At 60.9% G+C, this 23,124-nt stretch overlaps 1 protein-coding gene across 1 annotated transcript; it reads left to right on the top strand.

The window, feature by feature from the left end:
• The first annotated feature begins 850 nt into the window (after positions 1–850).
• RNF157 (ring finger protein 157) lies at positions 851–22,798 on the top strand. The gene is given in 20 exon segments (XM_086624035.1): positions 851–938; positions 6,356–6,474; positions 10,782–10,870; positions 11,432–11,578; positions 12,091–12,208; positions 12,323–12,389; positions 12,546–12,589; positions 12,975–13,022; positions 13,288–13,359; positions 13,974–14,133; positions 14,394–14,506; positions 14,875–15,113; positions 15,206–15,314; positions 15,502–15,613; positions 16,033–16,229; positions 16,380–16,445; positions 16,768–16,816; positions 18,344–18,458; positions 21,980–22,114; positions 22,579–22,798. Coding segments are annotated over 20 exon segments (2,307 nt in total).
• Positions 22,799–23,124: the final 326 nt, after the last annotated feature.

Below are 23,124 nucleotides of genomic sequence, written 5' to 3'. Positions count from 1 at the left end.
GCTGTGACCGGCAAACGCAGCTGCTCCTGGTGCAGAGCAGAGCTGGGAAGGCAGGATGGAGAAGATGGAGGTGTGCAGTGGGGGGGGGGGGGCTTTTAACCTGCCGCTCCCCCCCCTCCCAGTGCTGTGCGCTGCCAGAGGGGCTCAGCTCCTGTGCTGATGGCTGCTCCGTCTCCTTCACTCTCTGCCAAGTGACCTGTGCAGAAAAGTGGGGGCTTGGCCTTCTCCCAGGGGACACCCGGGTGGCTGGGGGGATGTGGGGCCATGCTCTGAGCCAGCCCAGGGTGGGTACCAGGCTGTCCCTGGGCTGGGGGTCACCCAGCTGGAGGGGCTGGGGGTGATGGTGGGAGGGAGGGTGATGCTGAGGTGGGCAGGGGTCACTGGAGTGTGTGACTGAGGGGGACAGATGAGTGGTACAGGGGGGCAGGTGGTGGCAAGGGGGGCTGGTGAGCGGTGCTGGAGGCAGCCGGGTGCCCCTGTGGGTGGCAGGTGGGTGACACTGGACACGCGTGTGCCACTGGGGGGGGGGGGGGGCGGTAAGTGGCACCTGAGGGGGGTCCTGCTGCGCAGGTGGGGGACGGGAGCCTTCGCTCCTTGTCCCCCAGCCCCACAGCATCCCCGGGCCGAGCCGAGCCGAGCCGCGGCGGGGCGGAGCAGTCCCGGCCCGGCCCGGCCCCGCATTGGCGCAGCCCCGGCGCTGGCGCGGAGGCGGTGCCGGGCGCGGCGCAGAGCGGAGGATGCTGCGGGCGGGGGCCGCCGCCGCCAGCCCCGGTGCCGGTGCGGCTCCCGGTGCCGGTGCCGGGCGGGTGGGCGCCCCGCCGCATCCCGCCCGCTGAGCCCCGGCGCGGCCATGGGGGCTCTGACCAGCCGGCAGAACGCAGGGGTGGAGGAAGTGGATATCCCCGCTAATTCCGTCTACAGATACCCCCCGAAATCCGGTGAGCTCCCGGGGGGGGGTCCCGCGCTCCGGTGCTGCCGCTGGGCGGGTGGGGGTAGAAGCGAGCAGGGCAGGAACAGAGCACGACCTTGCTCCGGTCGGGGATGCTCCTGTGCACCCCAAAGCGAACGCTGCTTGCACATGGGGGGGGGGGGGGGCACCCTAAAAATATAGGTCTGGTGCTGGGCACCCTGGCTCCGTGCGGCGCAGTAGGGATGGGGTCACCCCTGGGACTGCCCGTGGGGTGCCCCTTCCCCGGGTGCCCGTTTGCCAGCCAAACCTGCTCCCAAACTCGGCTGAGTTGAAGTGACTTTAATGATAATATTATTAATAATATTATTATTATTATTAATATTAATATTATTTGTTCCCGTGGTCTGCGGTGCCAGGCTGGGAAGGCTGGAGCTCTTTTTATAGACGGTCTCTCCAGCACTGGCTGCTCAGGAAAAGCCTGGGTTCGAATTCCCGGGAGGATGAGGGAGGCTGGGGTGGGAGGGATTGGAGGGGATCCCTCCTTCCCGGGGCCCTGCCCCACAGCAGCACCCCAGCCTCTGCCATGGGGGGACTTCACCTTCCCCAGCTCCTCGCCCAGCCTCGAGGCTCGCTGGTGATGTCTCTCCTGCTCCCAAATCCGGCCCTGTCTCAAACCTTGTGTGTGACCTTGGAAAATCTGTCCCTCCTCTCCATGCCTTGGTTTTCCCTGCAAAGAGCCGGGCTAAGCGGGTGTCCGAGGGGGGGCTATGTGGGGGTCACGATGGAGTGGAGTCCTTGGGTGGATATCGCTTCAGAGCCCCAAAAATACCAATGTCAGGGGACGATGGCCGGGAGCACCGTGTGTGTGTGCAGGGACTGCCCCAGGATCCTTGCGGCACTGGATATTATTAATAGGTTGAACTATTTTGGTAGTTTGTTGGATAAAGTAAACGCTTGGTTCGTTAGTGCTGTGACAAATTGCCCACTAATTACAAATAAAGACCTCCTTAAGAAGAATTACAGCCAACGCAAACCCTGCTCTTGTCCTGAAAAGCTGTGTTGTTTTTTTTTTTTAATTTTAATCTAAAATGGGCTGCACAGCTGGCTGACACATCTGCAGTGGCGGGGGTTAACCGGGGTGCTGCGGGCTGGGGGTGGCCGATCCTCAGCAGCCCATCGTCCTGCGGGGCTCCCCCAGCTCCCTCTTTTTTCCACAGTTTCAAGGCCTTTGTCACCTTGATGCCAGCCGAAGCTGGACCACCCCATCCGTGGGTTTGCGCTTTGCACGGGCAGCGGCTCTGTGCTTTAGGGGGTTTTGTCTTGGGACCCCTTCTTATTTAGGGGCTCTTGAAATATCTGGGCATGAAGGGGTGGAGGGTGCCAGTACTGTGCCCTGCTCTGGGGGAGCAAGTGCACCCAGCTGAGCACTGCCAAACTCATCCCAGCTGGCAGAGGACACCAGGCTAATGCCAAACTCTGGTTTTCAGGGAAAAATCAGAGCTGTGTAGATGTGTTCAGCTGGGCTGGTCCCACCCGTGGGACCTGGTCAGAGCTAAGGGGACAGTCCTGGTGCTGCCTGGGGTCCTCAGGAAGAGGGGCAGGGGGTGCCCAGGTGACATGGCAATCTGTGCCAGGACGAGGGCAGGCTGGTGACTGCGGGAGATTATGGCTGGTTTGCTTTTAATCCGAGAGGGGATTTGCCTTCAGCGCTGCTGGCAGCCGAGAGGGAAGCAGGGGAGGATGAGGATGTGCTGAGCAGTGGAGCCAATTCCTCTGTGACAGCAGCGCTTCTCTCACCTCGAATGCCACTTGGAAACAGCCACTGGCTTTGGAAATGTGGCCCTGGGAGGGGTCTCATGGGATCCTGGGGCAATTCCCTCTCCCTGCAGACGTGGTTTTGGCTGTCGGGCTGCAGGCTTGCTCGGGGTGCCCAGTGCAGCCCATGGGAATGGGGTGGCCACGTCTTGTCCCACTTGCCAGTGAAATGTCTCCCCGTCCCGTGCTGGGATCCCGTCCTCTCCAGGCAAGGTGCAACGCGATTAGTTAAACCAGTATTTTGAGGTGAAGGCTGGGATTTACTTCAGTGGCTCTAATCTCACCCTGGCAAAGGCGATGGGAGGGGAGAGCAAGCAGGGGCTGTTTATGGAGCCTGGCTATGGGATGGCTGTTGTGGCAAATCCTCGGCTTTCAGCCCCTGTCCCTGGCTGAGGCCGGCACCGAGCTCCCCCCGGGTGTGCGGGAGGGGGGACTGCGAGCAGGGCTCTGGCTGGGAACAGGTGCAAAGGGTATAACTGGGCAGTGACACCCCCAATCTTGGGGGCACAGCCCCACAGTGGTGGCACTGCTGTGGCACAGGGAACAGCCCAGGGGCTCCCAGGGCTGCAGCAGGCGAGAGCTGACGCAGCAGCGCTGTGGCCGGATTTTGGCTAAGCCTGGCTCTGGCTGCCCACTTTAGAGCACTGAATTAAATAAGCCGCAGCGTGCCTGCTCACCAGGCGGCCATGGGATGCTGCAGGCAGAAGCACAAGGTGCCATTTGACTGGCTGGGCTTCACCCAGCTGGTGTTGTGCCCACTGCCACGGTGTGTCCCTGCACCAGCACCATGCCATGGCCACTAACGTGACCACAACCTGGCACTTCCCTCACCGGGAGCGTGCGGATGGGTGGAAAATGAGCTTTTTCTATTTTAGCCACTATGGAGAGCGGGGCTGTGAACCTGCTGAAACATCTGGGCTCTGACCTTTGAGAGCCGGGGCTGCTTTACCAGAGCCGAGCCAGACCCCGGCAGGGCAGCAGTGGCTTTGGAGGATGATGCAGGACGTGAGCCACCATGTGCCAGAGCCACAGGCATGGCCACAGCCCGCACCAGGGTCTGTGCTCTCGGGGTTCTCGCCCATCCCAGGGCATCCGGGCAAGGTGGCATCCCTGGAACTTGCGGAGAAAAGGGGCTGACAGTGTCATCAGTACCGGCTGATGCTGGATACGTCCTGCATGTCAGTGCTGGCGGGCATGCAGGACTCACCTTCCTTTGCCAGGAACATTGGGCAATTTGGTTTTATTCCTCCTTTCCTGCAGCCGCTCTGTTCAGCCCTTCCCACACACCTGCCAGGCCTCTGATGTTTAAGATCTGGTTAAAACCCGGCTTTCCCTCGGGATGTGACCGTCCTTGACGAGCTTTCCTTCCCCGGGGTCAGGTGTTGGTTAAGGATTTATAATTAGCTGATAATAAGGTGGCTGTGACTGGAAAGGTGCTTCTTTCCTCTGCGACCCGTCCATGCCACGGGGTCACCGGCATCTGGCGGGGCTCCTGCCGATGCCCCAGACTTTCCGGTGCTGGTGCTTCCTGGGGCAGAGCCCGGCATGACTCCAGGCTCTCGTTTAATGGCAAGGTTTTTGGAGGACCTTCCCGGGGAAGTGGTCCTTGACTCCTCTGCCCATCCTATGGAGGCTGCCAGCACCCACCAAACCGCAGCTGGGGCCATTGCAGAGACCCTGTGCTGCTTTTTCCAGCTTTTCCCCAATGCTGGGGAAGCTTCTCTGCAGGTTTAAATACCATTTTTCCCCCCATCTCCTGCTTTTGCCTTAAGTCGGTGCCAGGAAAAGCTCCAGACGGCCCCGTTTTCCCCCAGCCGTGTCACTGCAGGCAGCTCTGAAGGCACTTTGCTCTTGGGTTGTTTTTTTTTTTTTTCACGTGGCCGCGTCCTTCCCTGGGAAGCTGCCTATAAATTATGTAGGTGGAAAATGGGACCAGAAAGCAGCAGGCATCAATAATTGATGGTGGACGTTTGCTAACAGGCACGCTGCATCCGGGCACCCCTGCGTGGTGAAGCCTTCGGGTGAAGCTGTGCAGCCCTGCTCGTCCCTCCCGCCCCAGTGCTAGATCCCCTCTGGTGCGCCCGTGTGGACTTTGGGCTCGGTTTGGGTTTTTAAATGCAGTATGAAGGCCTGATCCAGCCCTGGGCAGTTGCTGCATCTGCTGGGAGGCAACTTGAGTCCCCGCCAGCAGAGCTGCAGCCCGAGCTTGAGCTTCTTCATCTGTGGACCCCAAAGGTTCAGTTTCGAGGTGTCCCCAGGGGGGCTGTGGATGGCTCTGTGCCATTGGGTTTGGGGTTTTTACAAGCTAGACCCCATCCCCATGGCTGGCGGGACACAGGGTGATGCGTCTGTCCTCCATCCTTTGCATCTCCTGACTCCTGGTGCTTCTGCTCACCCCCAGCATCCCTGGTCACCTCCTCCTTTCCCTTCCTTTTCCCACCTCAAGGAAAAGTCTTGACCTTCCTGCCCCTGGATCTCATGGACAAGGAGCAGGCACCAGTCGGCTCCTGGCTGGGCTGGGAGGAAAATCCCCCTTGCAGCTGAGAAGTGGGGGCTGCTCCCAGCTCGGGAGACGGGACACGCTGGTGTTTCGGCTCAGTGCTTTACCCTACGAAGGGAGAGTGGGCATTGCCTGGCGTTCATGAAGGCAGCATGGGGCACTTTCTGGAGGGCTTGCTGACCTCCTTGGAGGGTCTACAGCCCCCCAAAATCCTCCCTCCTGCAGTCGAGCCCTCCTAGGGAAGCTGCGGGCTGAGAACGGACAGAACTCAGTTCATTTGTGCTTTGTCCGCCTTCCCGCCAGCAGCTGCGGCAATCCCGGGCGAACCTCTGCCTGCGGACACGCTGCCTCGAACGGCACGCGGGGTCGGTGACGCCAGGCTTTGGGCAGGAGTAACCCGGCAGCCGCCGTGGGGGAACAGGGGCCAGCCCGGCTCTTAGGGGGCTCCCAGGGCTTTTGGGATGGATTGTTGAGTGCTGCCTCTCCTGCTTTCTCGGGAAATTAGCTGATGCTTGTGCAAAGGATTAGCTGCTCTCCTGCTCCGCTGCCCTGGGAGACAGCTCCCCTTCCTGCTCGCACACCAGGATTCGGCCACCCCGGCAGCGCGGGGATGGCTGAAGGTCGGGGTGACCTTGGGTGGCTCAGCCTGCCCGGGGCTCTCAGGGATTTCGTGGGCGGAGAAAGGGGAGCAGGTGTGGGGCTCCAGGAGGCAGCTGAAGCCCTGGAGTGTGAATCCTGTTAAATCCCGCTGGATGGAGCAGCCCCTGACCTGGGCACTGCCATGGGGCTGGCCCCTGCACCCTCCTCTCCCCATCCCCGCTCCCTCTGCCTGGGCTTTGGGCATTGTGGTGGGCAGGCAGGGACAGGAGCGCTGGCAGCAGGGGGATGCAAGCAGGGAGAGGGGAGGGCAGGACAGGACGAAGGGTTGCTTCTTGGCTGGCTCCCCCTTCGCCTCTGCCTGCCTGGGGGCTGGCGGTGCCTGAGCTCAACCCAAAAGGCTCCTGGTGAGGTGACCCTGGGGGACAAAGCCACCTCTGAGCCATCGACTCGGTGACTTCGTGCCGCTCCATCGCCTGGTTGGAGCCCTGTCCTCCCGCTCCGCTCAGGCAGTCTCTGTGTTTTCTTTCCAGGGAGCTACTTCGCCAACCACTTCATCATGGGCGGCGAGAAGTTCGACTCCACGCACCCCGAGGGTTACCTCTTTGGCGAGAACAGCGACCTCAACTTCCTGGGGAACCGGCCAGTGGTGGTGGGCACCGGTGGGGCATGGGGCTGGGAGGGGGGCACGGGGCCCAGGTGTGCCTCTTCCCAAAATGGCGATGGCTCTGTATGTTGGGGGGTGCACGGTATAAAGCTTCTGGCTGTCACACTCTGAAGGCAGAGCCACCCCAGCACACCTGGGGTGGCCTGTGTGGATTCTCTGATGTCTAATATAAGGGTTGGCCACTAGCTGCAGCCTGTCCCCCATCAGGGACTAACATGGGTCTCCTCTCAGCCCGTCTGCCCACGGCCACGTGCTCCTCAGCAACGTAACTTATCGCCCTGTCTCTCGCCTCACCGCCAGGCTGGAGTTGCAAGGGGTGAATAGGTTTGCAAGTGGTTGGGAAGGAGCAGGGCAACAGTGTGACCGCTGCCTTTGGGTGCTGCCCTCCGCAGCACCTGTGTTGTTGGTCGTCGGACCATGAAGGCTGCTTGCACGAACAAACCCCTGGCTTAAAAACCTCAGCTGGTGAAGGAGATGGGGAGGGGTGATGGGCTCGTTTAGCCCAACTCCTTCTTTCTTGCTCCCTCTCCGAGAGCTGCTTTTCCTCTTGCCTTTCCCAGCCCAGCCGGGAGCCATCTCCCAGCCCAGACAGCACAGGGTGGGGGACATGCCGGGAGCAGTGCATGAGTATGTAGGGGCAGAGTAGTTTGGACAGGAGCAGGCAAAAGTATTCCCCAAGCTCTAGCAAAAAAAGGGGAAAAAAAAATAAAAAAGAGAGAGGTGGGATGGTGGGGGCTGCGGGCAGCACCAATGTGTTTCACGGTGCTGACCCCAGGGCATGGGGAAACCCAGGTGCAAGGAAGGTCCCTGGACCCCATGGTCCTGCAGATGTTTTTTCTGGTTGATGCCTTTTGAAAGGGAGGAAACGAGAGCGGGGCTGTCTCCACAGAGGGGTTTCAGCCATGGGGGTCATGTCCCCTGCTCCTCCGGGTGCATCTCAGCTGGGCAGCTCACAGCGTCAGCTGGAGCAGTGTGGGCATCGAGCATTAAAAAGAATTCAAAGTGGGGAATTAAAAGGCACCAAAGCTTTTCTGTTGAGTCGAGATAAACTTGCCCGGTGCTGCCGGCCCTGCTATCGAACGCTGCCCGCTCTGCGCTGGGCTGGCGAGGCTGCTGCTGTCCCGCTTTGTGCGCCCGTCGTGAAATTGGCTTCAGCAGCATTTTGGCAGCATCGTACGGTCCTTGGGTAGGGAAGTGCCCAGCCCTGGGGCCGTGCCAGAGAGGGGATCCCGGCAGAGCCAAGGGAAGGAGCACCCCCTAAAACCCACGAGTGTTAGGGGGGGCAAAGCCAGCGCCTTCCTCTCCATCCTCTGCGCTCCCCTAGAAAATGAAAAGTCAGCACTCGGCTTCTCTCCCCAGCAGCGAGCGCTGAGAAATCCTCTTGATTACGGTAAAAGCCTCTAAACTGCCCAGCGAGCGGTTCCGAGTCAGACGCCCCGACAGCAGAAGCAGCAGGGAAGGCAGAGGAACAGCTTGGAAACAGCAGAAAGAATTAATACAGCGTTGCAACCCCAATGGCATTGCTCCGGCTTAATTACCCGCGGCCCTGGGCTGCAGAGCTGTGACCGAGGTCCTGTCTCCCTGGGGAGCGGGGGTGTTTTGGGGCTGGGCTTTCGGGTCAGGCCGGTTTTGGGGGCTCAGGGAGGACCCCTGTTGTTTGTGGTCCAAGCCTGTGCCCAGGCACTGTTTGGGCATCTCTGATGCTGCCTCCAACACCTGTCCTGATGCTTCTTGGCTGCGACGCTTTCATGTTCTGGCCTGCTGCAAGAGCCTGGGCTGGGCTGGAAATGTCAGAGATGGCCAGTGCTTTTCGGTGAGGGGTTCATTTTGAGTTCTTTGGGTGTCAAGAGCCACGAGGTCTTTGAAAAATTGTGTCCCAAGTCCTCTCTGAGCCAAGCGCCTTGGCTGAGCTATTAACAGCGCTGCCGCCATGGGGACGTGCAGAGCACCTGGACTCTCCCCTTCATGGATACATGATAATCTGGATTTTCCAGCTTGGGATGGGTTTCCAAGGAGCTGGGAAGGGCTTTGCAGGTTTAAGTAGGTGCCACCATGCTGGGACACCTCTGCAGGGACTGAGGAGCGGAGAAGCTGCTTGCAGCACCCAGGGACAATGGGGTGGCCAGGAGAAGCTGGGGACTGGTGAAACGTGCCACTGGGTTTCCCTGCCCACGCAAACCAGCCTGGGTCTGCTTGTAGAAAAACCCCAGGAAAGATTTTTGAGGGGCTTTTTTCACTTGAACAAAAGCCAGTCTGGACCAAATGTTGCTGTAGGCACGTGGACAATGTTCTTAAATGAGTAACGGTTGCAGCGAGGTGTTTTTCTGTTGGTTTTCAGCTTGATTTAAATGGAGGAGATGTAAAAAGTCCTTTAAACAGCCCCTTTCTGATGTGCAAATCCGGCTTGCAAAACTTCAGTCAAAATACCCAACCCCCCAACAAAGAGCCCAGATGTGGGTCTGAAAGAGCCCAACGGCGACGGCAAAGCGGTTTCTGCAGCAAGAAATTTGCTTGTGGCGCTTCCCCATCCTGCCCAGCCCAACGGCCCCCGCAGGGCTGCGCCCCAGGGGACCCAGCTGCCCCTTCCCTCCTCCGTCACCCGCCTCTGGGTGCTGCGGCGGGAGGGGGCTGCACCCATGGGTGCTCTCCCTGCCAGGGTGAGCTCTGCCACTTGCCATGGGCCGGTTTGAGTGCGGCTCGGCTGGGCAAGGTGCAAAGGAGTGAGACTGGGTTGCTTCGTTCATTTGAATAGCAGAGGATGTGTCGTGACGTGGCGTGTCGTGACGTGGCGTGTCGTGATGTGACTGGGCTCCAGCCCGGAGGCCTTTTCTCACTTGCTCCCTTCCAGCTGCAACCAAACAATTCTGCAGGTGCCTGTTTAGTGCTCGTGACTCATGAAAAAGCTCATTAATAGCAGATTAATGACTCAGCTGCCCTTTTCTCCTCCCGGAGGGCAAGGAGACAGTGGCAATTCCAAGGTGCTACAGATTCATTTTCTGAGGGCCCAGTGCCATCCCTTTTCATGCCATCCATGGGACTGGAGCTGCAGGATGGTGGGACGCGGTGGGTGATGCCCAGCTGGTGAAGGAGGGATGGGGCAGGCCACTGCCTGGTCCTGCAAGCTGCCTGTCCTGTCCTGTCCTACTGATCCCTGCATGGGTCCCCAGCCAGGGCGGTTGTGCAGCCCCATCCATCTGCTCTGCTGGTCTTTGGGGACTGGGAAGGTGACGATGGCTTTGGGGATGGGGAAGGTGACGATGACTTTCCCAGGCGAGGGCGCCAGGGACATGGGAAAGGGGCCCGTGGCTCCACAGAGGACATCCCCCAGTGCCATCTGCAATTCCATCTTGTCCCCTCAGTATGGGGGTGCAGTGGGTGCCTCGCTGTCCCCGAGCCTCCCCATCTAGGCTGGAGGCAGCGTGGGGGGACGAAGGGACCCAGGCCACTCGGCTTGGTTACCAGTTCCCTCTCCCAAGGCAGCAGTTGAGCACTTTGGCTCTTGTGAGTGGCTGCCATCCCGGATGGCACCTGGCTCTGACTGTCCCTGGCACACAGTGACAGCTTGCCAGCGAGCTGAGTGTTAATCCCAGCATAAGCTCCGTCCGTCCAATACGTGTTTGTGTTGGAGCCGGGGAGGCTGATCCCTTCCTGGCACTCAAGCTACCTACCTGGGAGATGGAGGAGAGGGAGGAGATGGCTCCTGCATCCCTTCCCTGGTGCCCTCGGTCTCCCTTGGGTGGTTGCAGTGCCAAGGAGAGGGTGTTCCCTGGCTGCTGCCCTGTCACCTCTCCCCAGCAAGGTGGACAGGAAGGACCAGGAAGGACAAGGTCACCTTGAAGGATGGCACAGCCCCTCTCTCTCATAGCGCTGCTGCCTGCCTGGTTCCTGCCCAGCTGCTCCATCGGCTCCCTGCTCCGGGCATGGAGTTGGCAGGGACCCCACCACCCAAATCCCATCCGTCCTCGGGAGAAAACAGGGACACTTGTGCCCTTTTCTTGGCTGGTGGGCAGGGAGGGAGCTCCAGCCTCCCCCTGCCCAGCCTCATCCAGCAGCTCTGCGCTGCATCAACACCCAAAAAATACATCAGCACCTGCCTGGCTGACCCGTGCACCATGTCCCCTCCAGCCGAAGGGACGAGGAACAGCTCAGCACCCATCAGGATGTACAGCCCACCCTGGGTCCCTGTGTACTGGCTCTCGGGTCAGGGCTGGGTCACTGGGGGGGTCCCAGAACAAGGTCTGTAACCCCCCCACCGTGTGCGTCTGCCTTCACCGGTGTCTCTCTCGTCCTAGTTCCCTTACGCTGCTCCACCTCCTCAGGAACCTGTGAAGACCCTCAGGAGCTTAATCAACATCCGCAAGGACACCCTGCGCCTCGTCAAGTGAGTCCTGCGGTGGGGATGATGGGCCGGGCCCCCCACAGCTGTGAGCCACAGGGAGGGAAGGGTCCGGCTGGATGCTCCCGGGAGATGCTGAGCACAGGGATGCTCTTGTCTCGGCACAGGTGGATGGAAGGGGACGAGCCACCCCTGTCCAAATGTGCCCCTTCCCCTCCCGGTGAGCTCCCCGAGCGCAGGCAGCGGCTGCGCTGGCTCCACCGCAGGATTAAAGAAGCTTAGTGCTGCTTTTGAAGTGCTTTGCTTTTTCTTCCTCCCCCACCTTCCAAAGGCTTTGTTGGAGAGAGGCTGGGGATTGCAGCCAGGACAGGAGGCTTGGGATTACAGCTGAAACCTGCCCACGGTGCTCCCCAGGCTGCAGGCCTGATCTTGGCCATGACATGCCCTCCTGGCATGCCTCAGTTTCCCCTGATGGAGGGGGCAGCCTCTTTTGGTGCCGAGGGGAACGTCATACCGGGGGAGCTGTCTCTGCCAGGGGGACAGTCCTGGGGCACCCTGAGCCGTCCCTGAGGGATGCCCCTCTCCCGGACCCTCTGTGCTCCCCAGGTGCTCGGAGGAGGTGAAGACCCCGGGGGAAGAAGTCAGCAAAGCCAAAGTGCACTACAATGTGGAGTTCACCTTCGACACGGACACCCGTGTGGCCATAACCATCTACTACCAGGCGAGCGAGGAGTTTCACAACGGGGTGGTGAGGTGAGGAGACCCAGCCTGGTGTGTCCGTGTGCCCCCAGCCAGGGCACGGGGCTCTGCTGATGGAGATGGACCCTCTCCTCCACATAACATCTCCCCTCCTTGGGGCACGAGGCAGCTGCTGGTGGTGCTGAGGATGGAGGAGGGTTCCTCGCCTCCCCCGGGTGCCACCACCAGGTCCCTCCCAGCCCCCACCGCCTCCTTCCCCGTCCTATCCTGCTCCCTCTTTTTACCTCCAGGTCAATGCTGAGACCAGGAGGAATCATTGTCCCTCCTGGTCCCCACCAGGTTGGCTGCGGAGTTGTCCCTGTCCCCTCCTGTCCCGTGTTTGCTGCCTTGGGGTTATTTTAGTCCCGTGGATTATTTTAGCCCTTTTTAGGTCTTCTTACCTCAGCCCCAAGAGGCATCCAGGAGGGGAGGGGAGGAGTGACTTCCCTCTCTCCCATCTTTCTGACATCCTCGTGAGCTGGGGCTGGGGGGACACTGCGGTGCTCCTGACTCTCTGCTCTCCCCAGCTACATCCCCCGGGACAACAGCCTGCAGTCGGAGACCGTGCACTACAAGCGGGGGGTGTGCCAGCAGTTCTGCGTGCCCTCCCACACCGTTGACCCCTCCGAGTGGAGCGAGGAGGAGGTGGGTCCCACCGGCCCGTGGCATCGACCGCGGGGTCAGGTACGGTTCCGGACATGGGATGAAGCCTCCGTCGCTGCTCCATCTCACCAAGGCTCTCCTCCTGTCTCTCTCCAGCTGGGCTTCGACCTGGACCGGGAGGTGTACCCCATGGTGGTGCACGCGGTGGTGGATGAAGGAGAGGGTGAGGAGTGGGTTCTTTGTTGGGTTGGGCTTTCCCAGTCACCTGGCACTGCGATGCCAACCCTTGCACTGACTGGGCAGAGCCTCCTGCTTCTCCTTGCTGCCACTGTGGCCCTGCCTGTCCCCTGAGCCCTGCACGTCCCTTTGTGTCTTGCAGAGCACGCTGGGCACTGTCATGTGCTGCTGGCCACCTTTGAGAAGGTAAGTGCCAAGCTGGGGCTGTCCTGCCCCCTCGCCCACCAGGTGCGAGCGACTGGAGAAACCCCGCGGAGCTGGGGACAGTGGTGCTGGGCTGGGGCTGTTTTGGAGCTGCTGCTGAAATTCTGGGAATATCCCTCAAATCCTTGATTTTAAGCACCCAATTCTAAGGCATTCAGTCTCCACTCCAACAAGTCTCCAGCCCTGTGATGTGTGGGACATCCCACACCTGCCTGGTACTGGGCTGTCGGGGAGAAAAACTGGAATTGCTGCAAAACGGGCTGGGTGGGAGCAGTGACAGCTGCAGGGTAGGTGGGTGGGTGCTCGGGCACGGCGGTCCCTGGGGTGCTCAGCCCCAGTGCCCACCCGTGTGCTCTCCTCCCTCCAGCACAGCGACGGCACCTTCTGCGTGAAGCCCCTCAAGCAGAAGCAAGTGGTGAGTGTCCGAGTGTCCCCGTGGGTGGTGGCAGCGACCGCCCTGCACACCCCAGGGGCTTTTGGGGAGCAGCAAACCCCGGTGTGTGCGGCAGCCTGCCCCGGCCCTGCTCCTGCCCGGGGAGCCTGGGGACCAGCCGCGATTTCAAGTGCATCGATCGATGCAAAGAGGAACCGCGATGTTGGGGCGAGGAGGGGGCCAGGAGCCGTGGCAGCTCCGGGGGGACCATGTCTGTGCTCCTCACCCCTTCCCTGTGTGCTTGCAGGTGGATGGCGTGAGCTACCTTCTGCAGGAGATCTACGGCATCGAGAACAAGTACAACACACAGGACTCCAAGGTATGGGGCTCCAGCCCATGGCCTCCATCCTGCGTGTCTTCCCTCATCCTCTCGCCCCTTCCCCAAGCCTGAGTCCAGCCACTAAAACATGCTCGGGGCAAGAGTCTGCAGCATGGTACAGAGCTGCCCGGGGCGGCACAGGTGGGGGGGGGGTACTTGGCATTGCATCAGAGCTGCTGGAGGCAGAAAGCTAAAGGATTGAGCCTTTTTCTCACCATTCTTTGTGGTCTGTTGGGCTGGATCTTGCTGGCTTAGGAGGGCACCGTGGGGTTCAATGCGTGGGATGTGCCTCCCCCTCTGAGAGATGGAGAGAAATATATGCGTGTGTGTATATATATGTATGTATATACATATATATGTATGTATGTGGAAGTTGGGGTGAAGGATGCATCCCTCCATGGGGTGCCTGATGGCTCCAGCCCCCTCTCCCAGCCTCTGGGAGGGGAGGGATAAGGTTCCAGGGTTGTATTTCAAGAGCAGGCAGCCCGGGCACACAGGCAGGACCCTACAGCAGGCTCTTGGGCCACCCAGCCAGTATTTTAGGGCACCCACCCTCGTGCTGCTCGGGCTGGGGACCCTGAGGCTGAGCGGTTCCTGTCTCTCCCACGGAGCAGGTGGCCGAGGACGAGGTGAGCGATAACAGCGCCGAGTGCGTCGTCTGCCTCTCGGACGTCCGCGACACCCTCATCCTGCCCTGCCGCCACCTCTGCCTCTGCAACACCTGCGCTGACACCCTGCGCTACCAGGCCAACAACTGCCCCATCTGCAGGCTGCGTAAGGGCCGGAGGGGTGGCATCCTGGGGGGGAAGGTTGGCGTCTCTAGGAGGGTGGGTGGCATCTTTGGGAGGGGGCTGGCATCTCCCATCCTCTGTTTTTTGGGTCCTTCTAGCCCCACGTGCAGCGGGGCTGTGCAGTGCGAGGATGTTCCTCTTGGGAAATGGGGGGGATTTTGGCGGGGGGGGGGGGGTGTGTGTGTGTGTGTGTCTCATTTCAGCACCAGGTTTTCACCCCACTCTTTGTTCCCGCTGCTGCAGCTTTCCGAGCTTTGCTTCAAATCCGAGCCATGAGGAAAAAGCTGGGTCCCCTCTCGCCCACCAGCTTCAACCCCATCATCGCCTCGCAGACCTCCGACTCCGAGGAGCACTCGGTCAGTGCCTGGTGAACCCGGCTCCCTCCATCCCATGGTGCTGGGGCCGGGAGGTTTGGGTACACACAGGCTTCCTGGGGCCAGGGTTTATTTATTTAATGCAAATCGATGGTGCAAAAAAATGCAAGGTTGATATTGCTAAAAAAAAGGGCTTTCGATTTGGTTGAAAAGACCACAGGTTTGGGGCTTTCATTTGTGCAATGAGTTTGTCCATTCACTGGGTTTTGGCTTCTCCCTGGGGCATCTCAATCCTGCTGGGAGCAGGATCCCATCTGGGGCATCTCAGTCCTGCTGGGGCATCCCAATCCTGGGAGAAGCAGCAAAATAGTCCAGGGGGGACCCTCACCTTGTCTCTCCCCGCTCCCCAGTCCTCGGAGAACATCCCCCCGGGCTATGAGGTGGTGTCACTGCTGGAGGCCCTCAACGGGCCGCTGACGCCCTCACCGCCTGCCCTGCCGCTGCGCGTGCTGGGGGAGCCCCCGGGCACGGGGACCCTGCCCTCCTACGGCAGCGACGGCCCCCTGCCCCCACTGCGGACCCTCTCGCCCCTCGAGCGTCTCCCCGACTGCGGCGGCCCGGGGCTCAAGCTGAAGAAGAGCCTCTCCAAGTGAGTACCGGAATGGGCATGGGGGAGTCTGGGGGGACCTGAGTGCTGCAGGCGAGGGTGAAGCCTTCTGCTTTGTCCCCCCGACCCTGCAGGTCTGTCTCGCAGAACTCCTCCATCCTGCCTGAGGAGGAGGATGAGAAGTCATGCACTGAGTCAGAGCTGAGGGTCTCCAGGCAGAGATCCCCTGCCCGGCGCGAGGAGGTGAGCACCCTCTGAAACGTGCTGGTGGCCAGCTGAGGTGCCAAGGGGTGGTAGGTCTGGGGACCAGAGGGTCTGGCTGGGTTTTGCCCCTCCTGGCTCGTCCTCCATCCATAAGGATGCCTGGGGGAGATGGATTCATCCCTGCTGAATATCCCCATCACATCCTCCCCACATGCTCTCCTTCCAGGAGTGCGGCGCAACGCCAGAGAGTGAAAACCTCACGCTGTCGTCGTCAGGAGCCATCGACCAGTCCTCGTGCACCGGAACCCCCCTCTCCTCCACCATTTCGTCCCCAGAAGGTACGGCACGGCAGGGCTCGCGGGTGTGGGCAAGGCAGGAGAGCGGGATCGCAGTCTCGGATCTGTCCGGCTGCGGGAGGACGCGGAGGGGGTTTGCATGGCCCCTTCCTATCCTGGCATGGATGTTGCGTGAAGCCCTGGGGTGTCACCTCTGCTTCGTCACCCATAGACCTGAAAATGGGGGCACAGGGGCACTGATGTCCCCTGCTTCATCACCCCAGAGACGGGGGCTGTGAGCCCCGGGGACCCGCTGCTGGCAGCTTTCCACCCATCACACCTCCGTGGCATGCAGCGGGTCCTTGCTCCATGCCCTGCTCCTCCTCGTTAGCCTCGGTTTTAATTAGCCGGTGCTGTGACGCAACTGGTGTCGATGTGCTGGGGGGGTCCAGCAGCCCCACTCAGCCCCTGCTCTCCCCCAGAGCCCGTCAGCAGCAGCCTGGCTCAGTCCGTCATGTCCATGGCCTCCTCCCAGAGCCAGCACTCCCAGCTCAGCACCGACACCGTGTCCTCCATGTCCGGCTCCTACATCGCTCCTGGCACAGAGGAGGAGGAGGAGGAGGAGGGTGACATGCTCCCCTCGCCTGCGGCCGCCAGTGCCACAGCCTCTGATGGAGAGGTAGGGACTGGGGGGTTTGTTGATGGTGCCCATCACCTCCAGGTTCAAGAGCTTCCCCAGGGGATGTAACTTGTCCTCCAAACCCAGCAGCACCAGACTCTTTTTTGTTGTTGTTGTTTTCCTTCCATCTTTCCCACCTTCCTCCTGCAGTCGACGCCTGTGGAGTCCCCGGATATAAACTTTGTCAGCATATCGGCCGAGGAGTGTGATGCCGAGGTAACTGTGACCACCTCGTGCGGGATTGGGAGCCGCGGTGCCACCCAGCATGGCACAGGGATCCCGATTGTGCCCGACTCCGGGTGCCCACTGAGGGGGAAGCAGGGTGGCCAGCACCGCATCCCCTCGGGGCTGGGATGGAGAAGAGGCTGCCCTGGGGCCAAGTGGGGTGGTGGGGCTGTCACCCATCCGGGCTCATTGTCCTGGTCCACGGGCACCCCTTGAGGTCAGGGATGTTCCCCCAAAGGGACCCGGGGAAAGTCACTGTCACGGGGCCGGGATGCCACGGGGCTACTAATGCTGCCTCTCGCCTGTGCCACAGGGCAACGACATGCTGGAGGATGAGGACGCCTCTCCCACGCAGGAAGACGGTAAAAGGCCCTGGGTCGTTGTTGTCCCCTCGCTTTCAGTTCGGTGTCACCGGTGGGCAGCCGGGCAAGTGGCGGGTGCTGTGCCGTCCCCAGGTCCCCTGCCTGCCGGCTGCAGCTGGGGAGAGTTCCGGGTGCCTCCGTGGGCACCAGTGGTGGGAAAGCATCTGTTGCCGCGGGGCCGCTCACAGATGGGTTGACCACCAGTGAGTGGGGGGAAGCCAGCCGGCACGGTGCAGGGCATGGAGCAGGCGACGACTGGCATGCAGGATCCGACGGCATTTCCAACGGGCCAAGTGGCAAAGAGGCTCCTCCGTGTTTTTCCCCTCACCAAGAAGGTCTTTCCTTGCCTCTCCGAAAGCCTCCCCCTTAGGGACCCCTCTCTGGGTTAGTTTCCCGTAGGAAGGGGCTGCAAAACTGTTCCCTTTGGGATGCTTTCCTCTTTTTTTTTTGGCCTGTTCTCAATGTACTTTCACAAGCCGACCCACTCACATGGAGGGCTCCTCTTGCCTCCTCCCGTGTGCTCAGATAGCCAAGGAAAGCTGTGGTCACGCCTGTGCCACCGGCCACCAGCCGCCTTAGATTTCCTTTGGGTGACAGGGAGGCTCCCATGTGCCCCCTCCTATCTTTGCAAGTCTCTGGTTGGCAAAAATATACCAAAAACTGTTACCCTATCCATGGCGGACACTCAGCTGAGCTGGCAAGCACCAACACCCATCCCCAAAACACGGCCTCTGCCCTGGAGGGAGGCTCCTGCTGACGGGGAGACTCAAACATGACAACTGGGGAGCAACCAGGGGCTGTGGTGGACATCCACGGGCGTCCCAACATCTCCGGGAGCGGGATAGCCTCCCTCTGCAGGACGCGGTCCTGTGCCCATTCTCAATGGGGCTACTGGTGTTATTTGGGAACGTCCCTCCTGAGGCTTAGTCGGCTGCATCCAATGGACGCAGGTCACGGCTTGGGGGCTGGTCTCTTGTACAGGTGATGCTAAGCAGCAGTTACCTCCCTCAGCCCCAAAAAACCTCCATCCCCCCTGCAAAGCTTGGCTACGGCTTCTTTGCCCCACGCATCCAGTTGCTGCCTCCGCCCGGCATCCCCGCGGCTCTCGCACACGCCACGACGGTGCCAGAGCGGCTCCGGCGGGAGGTGACGGGTGCCACTGCGGCCCAGCTCTACCGACCAGGGACCACTTGGCCGTGCCGGGGGGAAGGTTTGGTTGAACCCCGGGCAGGCGGTGGGGGAGCAGGTCAACGTGTGCCGGTGCCCATCGTCGCTGTTTCGCTGCTCTGCGCTGCGGCCGGGGCAAGAAAAGGAGCAGCTCGGACCGTGCCTGTGTGCGTTATTGTCCGCTCTTCACCCGCTCCCATCTAGATGCATAATTTTTTAATATTTTTTTCTTTTTTTTTTTCTGAAAGAGGGTGGGGAGGGGAGAGGAAAAGACCCAGAAACCTCACACTCCACCTCAAAAAAGGCAACGGCAAGCCCCAGCGCCGAGCCGCGGCGTTAACTGCCTTAACTCCCTTCCAGGCCCGAGGACAGGCGCTTTCCTCGGTCTGAGGTGTGACAATAACAATGACTTGGGCATCGCACACGTGAAAGCGCTGGACAATAAACTGTGCTCTGAGGCCTGCTTACCTGGTGAGTGGCCGTCTGCTGAACATGAACTTGGGGTGGGGGGGATGGTTCCGCCCTTCCCTGCATCACCCCAGCCCTTTGCATCCATCCCTCCTCTTCCACCACCACCATCCCTATCCCCACCACCATCATCCCCACCACCACCATCCCCTCCAGGTTGTCCTCACAGCACCTCACCAGCCGTCCCACTGCGGGGCTGAGCACCAGGCACGTCCCTACCCGGCAGCCATAGGTCAGGGTGACCTGTGCCCACCGGGACATCACTGGGGGCTTGCAGACTTGCTTTGCTGGAAGGTCTTGTCCCTTATTCAGGGGGCTGCTGGCACCTTGGGGGGCACCAGCCCTCCCCATGAAGGTGGTTGTGACACATGACTGAATTCTAGTCTGGGCTTGTGGTGTGTGCAGCAGTATTTTGGGTCAGAATGGGAGCTGCAGCCACAGGGGCTGCCTGCCTCCCCCTCTTCTTCTTCCAAGGACTGGGAGATGGGGCATGTCAGGTTGAGCTGTCCTTCTGCAGAGCCCCAAAGTTCATCCCTCTTTCCCATTTCATGCTTTCTCCTCCACTCTCCTTCCACTGTTTCCTCCCACGCTCTCTCCATCCCCCTTTTTTCCTCTTCTTCCTCCCTCTCAGGCTCCTCTGTCCGCGTGAAAGTTCATGTTCGCTCTGTGCCAACACGGTTTTCTCCACCCACGCTTGTGTCCCCTCCCTGCCCAGAGTTGCCCAAAGGTGACAAATGTATTGGTGACCCCCCCAGTCCCTGTGCGGGCCAAGGGGGCGGTGGGCTGGCAACCCTGCCCAACGCTGCAGCCTCCTCTTCCTCAGCCTGTGGGGTGGGGAAACAGAGTCCAAAAAGCCAAGACAAAGCCCTCAGAGGATCTAGGTCTCCATCAATACATTTGTGGACAAGCTGAAAGCAACTCTGCCCCTGCCTCGCCTCTTCAGCTAAATTTGTGGCAGGTCCCAGACCCGCAGTGGGTGCTGGAGAGCCGAGAGGGTGGGTGAAACCCACTGGAGGGAGGGGAAATCCTTTCTTCCCCCGTTCTCCTCTGGGAAAGCCTGTTCTTGGCTGTTTCTCCACTGGAGAAATTTGGTGAGGCTCTTGGGGAGGAACAGGCACCTGCCACAAATGCCTCGTGTCCCCTCCATCACCCTCAGCACCTGGCTGAGCCCCACTGGCCTGGGGGGGCTGGGGAGGGGGCTGGGGTTGTCCCAGCAGCCCCCCTGCCTTTGCTGGGGGTCCTGGCAAAGCATCCCCTGGCCGCGGCATCAGCCAAAGCCATCCCTGACCTTGTCTTGCTTGGTTGTGCCGGGGCGAGGATGAGGAAGGGGGGGGCTTTGCAGCCCAAACAGCCCCGGCGCAGTGACGGCATGGGGCCAAATTCTTCCTCTGCTGCAAGGACCGCGCTGGCTTCATCTCCCTCCCAGCCTGGGGTGCAGAATCTGGCCCCTGGGCCCAGCCGAGCCAAGGATGCTTTGTCCATCCTTTGGCCACCACATCTGTCCGTGTGTCCGGCGGCTGTCCTGCTTGGAGCCCTGGGCAGGGATCCGTGCTGCCGCGCGCATGAGAGGGGCCATCTGGCCTCGGCGTTTGCTGGGGGGGTGGGCTGGGCGCTGGGGCTGGGGGCAGAGGAGGTGCAGCACTGGGGCTTCGGGGCTGCCCGCAGTGCCCTGGGCATGGCAGAGGGGCTGGAGGGAGTAACTCCAGGGATGCAGAGAGCTCTGCCCTAAAGGAGTTGGAGGAGAATTGTCCTGGAGTGTCCCGGTGTGCTGGGAAGAGCTCGGGAGCAGGTCGTTTCCTGGTTGCAGTCGGTGTTTTGCAATGTCGGTTTTGTTCGTTGGACTCAGGGCAGCTCCTTCCTTCCCCTGCCCCGTCTGCTCCCCGTTGGCAGCTGCCCGCTCTCGGGACTCGGCCGCTTTGCCACGAAGATGGTTTGAGGCACGATTTAATACCGCTGGTGCTGGATTGCAATCGCGGGGCTGGTTTGCATGCACTGAAAAAGCCCTTTTTTGGCAGAGGTTTCTTGCAGGTCTGGGTGTAACCCACATCCCCGGGGCTGGCAAGAACAGGGAGGACTTTTACTTTGGGGCCAGGTGCTGTTTCCTTGAAAGCTTAAAAGAAAATCACCTTCACCAGAGATGCTGCTGCTGCTATTATTGTTGTTGTTATTATTATTGTTCCTCCCTCAGTTTCTCTCGCCGGGAGGTTTTGCCACAATTAGACCCCCGGGTTGGTTTTTGCCCTCTCTAATGGATGAAGGTGCGGGATGTGGTTCCTCAAAGCTGTTGGGAAATCTCTGCAGATTTCAGTGTGGTTGGAAAAGGCTTTGGGAGGAGTGGAAAGGCCTCAGCCCTGGGATTTTAGGACACAAAGTTTAAATAAAACCCACAGACCCATGTCCTCAAGTGGATCCTACAGAGCCCTGGGGTGTGCAGCTGTTCCCAGGGCTCAGAGCATCCTCTGGCCCCGGCCACAGCCTCTGCCCGGGACAGGGTGGTGTTGGAAGGAGAAAACGGGAGAAGGGACCTGCCGAAAAGGCTGGCAGCAAGGTGGGGAGGGTTGGGGAGATATGGGAGAAGACGTGAAATCCCCTGAGGGCTGTTGCTGGTTTAAACCCGCGGCTGATGCGAGCCGTAAGTGATACCACAGTGGGCCGGGCGAGCCGGTTGGGTTTCGCCGTGATGGTCTTTGGGAGCCAGGCTGCACAGGGCAGGTCTGACGGCTGCGAACGGCAGGGGGACCCCCCCTCCTGCAGCCCAAGGGGAGTAGAGGCGGGTGGGCATGGGGCCAGGGCCCCGCTGCCCCCAGCCCTGCTCCTCGGCAGCCTCCCATGGGTGCGCTGAGCTGAGCCGGGTCTCTGCAGCGGAGCACTGCAGTGACTTACGCAATATCAAGCTCTTAATGGGATTTCGGGGTGCGTGTCGGTAGGTGCGTGTGTGTGCATGGTCCTGTTTAATGCTCCATTCCCTCTGGGATCTGCAGACTTAATGTGCCTCACTCTCCAGCCTGAGCTCGCTGTAAAAAGCCGGTCGAAACGGCAGCTGTCACCTCCCATAAATCAGCAGGCAGCAAGTTTTTGTTGCTCCCTCTCTGGGAAAGCCTCAACACTTGCCCTTGGCCTTGGGGGTCCCCTTGAATGGGCCCCCTCTGGGCTCAGAGCTGCCCCCACCCCTGGCCACAGCGCTTAACCTCGCTGGTGGGAGCTGTGCTCCCTTTCTAAGGGCACCACGTAGCCTCTGATCCTTCAGGTGGTGGGATGCAACCCGCAGGCAGGCAGATCCCAAGCTCTGCCCGTTGTCCTGGACAGGGTTTCAGGGTGCTGCCTGAACCCCGAGCCTGCAGCCAGAGAGGAGGCGTGGGGGGACCAGGTTCCCCCTGCGCCACAAGCATGCCCACCCCTCGGTTCTCCTCGGCACAAAACCCTGGGGTGGCACCGCGCATGATGGCCCCCTCCCACCGTACCTGGCAGTGGCTCCCTGTCCTTCGTCCCAGCCCTGCTGGCGGGCGGCGAGCACCCCCTGTCCCCCAGCCGGTCCCCCCGGGTGCTCACTCGCGTGCATGCCCCCCGCGCCGCCTCCGCTCCCGCCTTCACCATGTGCCTTCTGGTCTCTCCTGCCACGCAGCCGCTGTGCCGGACTCCTGCCCCATTAACATTGAGGAATAGGTATGAGACCCCCAGAGCCTGCGCCCACCTCGCGCCCCTGTCACCCGGGGGAGTTGGCGCTGGGTTGGCACCCCTTGCCCCGGCGTTGCTGGCAGTCCCCTCGCTGTCTCAGCCAGGGTGACATCCCTTCGTGCCTACCCTGCAGCCCCCACAGGGCATCGGCATGTGCCCTCTTGCTGGGCGTGGGGGGCAGAGGCAGCCCCCTTCCATTTGGGTTATTAAAACCCTGCCACGGCGCTTCCCATTTGCCCTTTGGCATTCCCAAGAAATCGGGGTTTAAGGGGCTCCCCCAGCCCGGAGAGGTAAGTGCAGGTGCTCACCAGCCCTCGCTGCAGCCAAAACCCAAAGTGGGGCTGGGGAGGTGGGTTTTATTTGGGGAGACTAAATTGCATCCCCCATGGAAAGATGAGCTGAGCGTGCGGGTGGGTTTTGAGATCCCCTGACCCCCCGTTTTCTCCCCCCAGGCCCGGAGGCGGCCAACAACAACGTGCGGCTGCAGCAGGCGCCCTGGCCCCACCAGCCCCACGGCACCCGAGACCTGGAGCGGGCAGCGGCCGCCCTGCCCATGGAAGGGCTCAACCTCAGCAGGGGCACTCACAGGGGTCCCCTGCCCACCCAGAGGGACCCTGGTGTCCGGGCACCATGGGCATCGTCACCTCCACCCCTCAGCTGTAGCAGGACTGATTTTCGAAAGAAAAGACGGTAACCTCAACTTTGCCTCCCCGGCCCCCAGGAGGGCCAAGAGCCGCATCACTTCGGAGCCCCCCATCAGCACCTTCCCATCCTCCAACCCCAGTGGGGACAGGCTGGGGCCTCCTCCTGCCCCCGGCCATCTCACACCCCCAGGCTCCTCTCCTCTAGCTTGTGGAGCAGGTGGGATGGGGGTCACCTCGCAAAGAGAGTCCTGAGACGTGGCTGAAGGGGAACGATGGGATGAGGGTGCCCACGGGAGCGGGTTAAGGACAAGTATTGGCATTGGCATCCTTGGTGCATAAGCCAGTGACCTTTGT

The sequence above is a fragment of the Tauraco erythrolophus genome, chromosome 20 (genome assembly GCF_009769465.1).
Source record: "Tauraco erythrolophus isolate bTauEry1 chromosome 20, bTauEry1.pri, whole genome shotgun sequence".
NCBI classification, from domain to species: Eukaryota; Metazoa; Chordata; class Aves; order Musophagiformes; family Musophagidae; genus Tauraco; species Tauraco erythrolophus.
The sequence above is the reverse complement of the archived record's forward strand: the minus strand, read 5'-3'. Positions and strand labels throughout refer to the sequence as shown.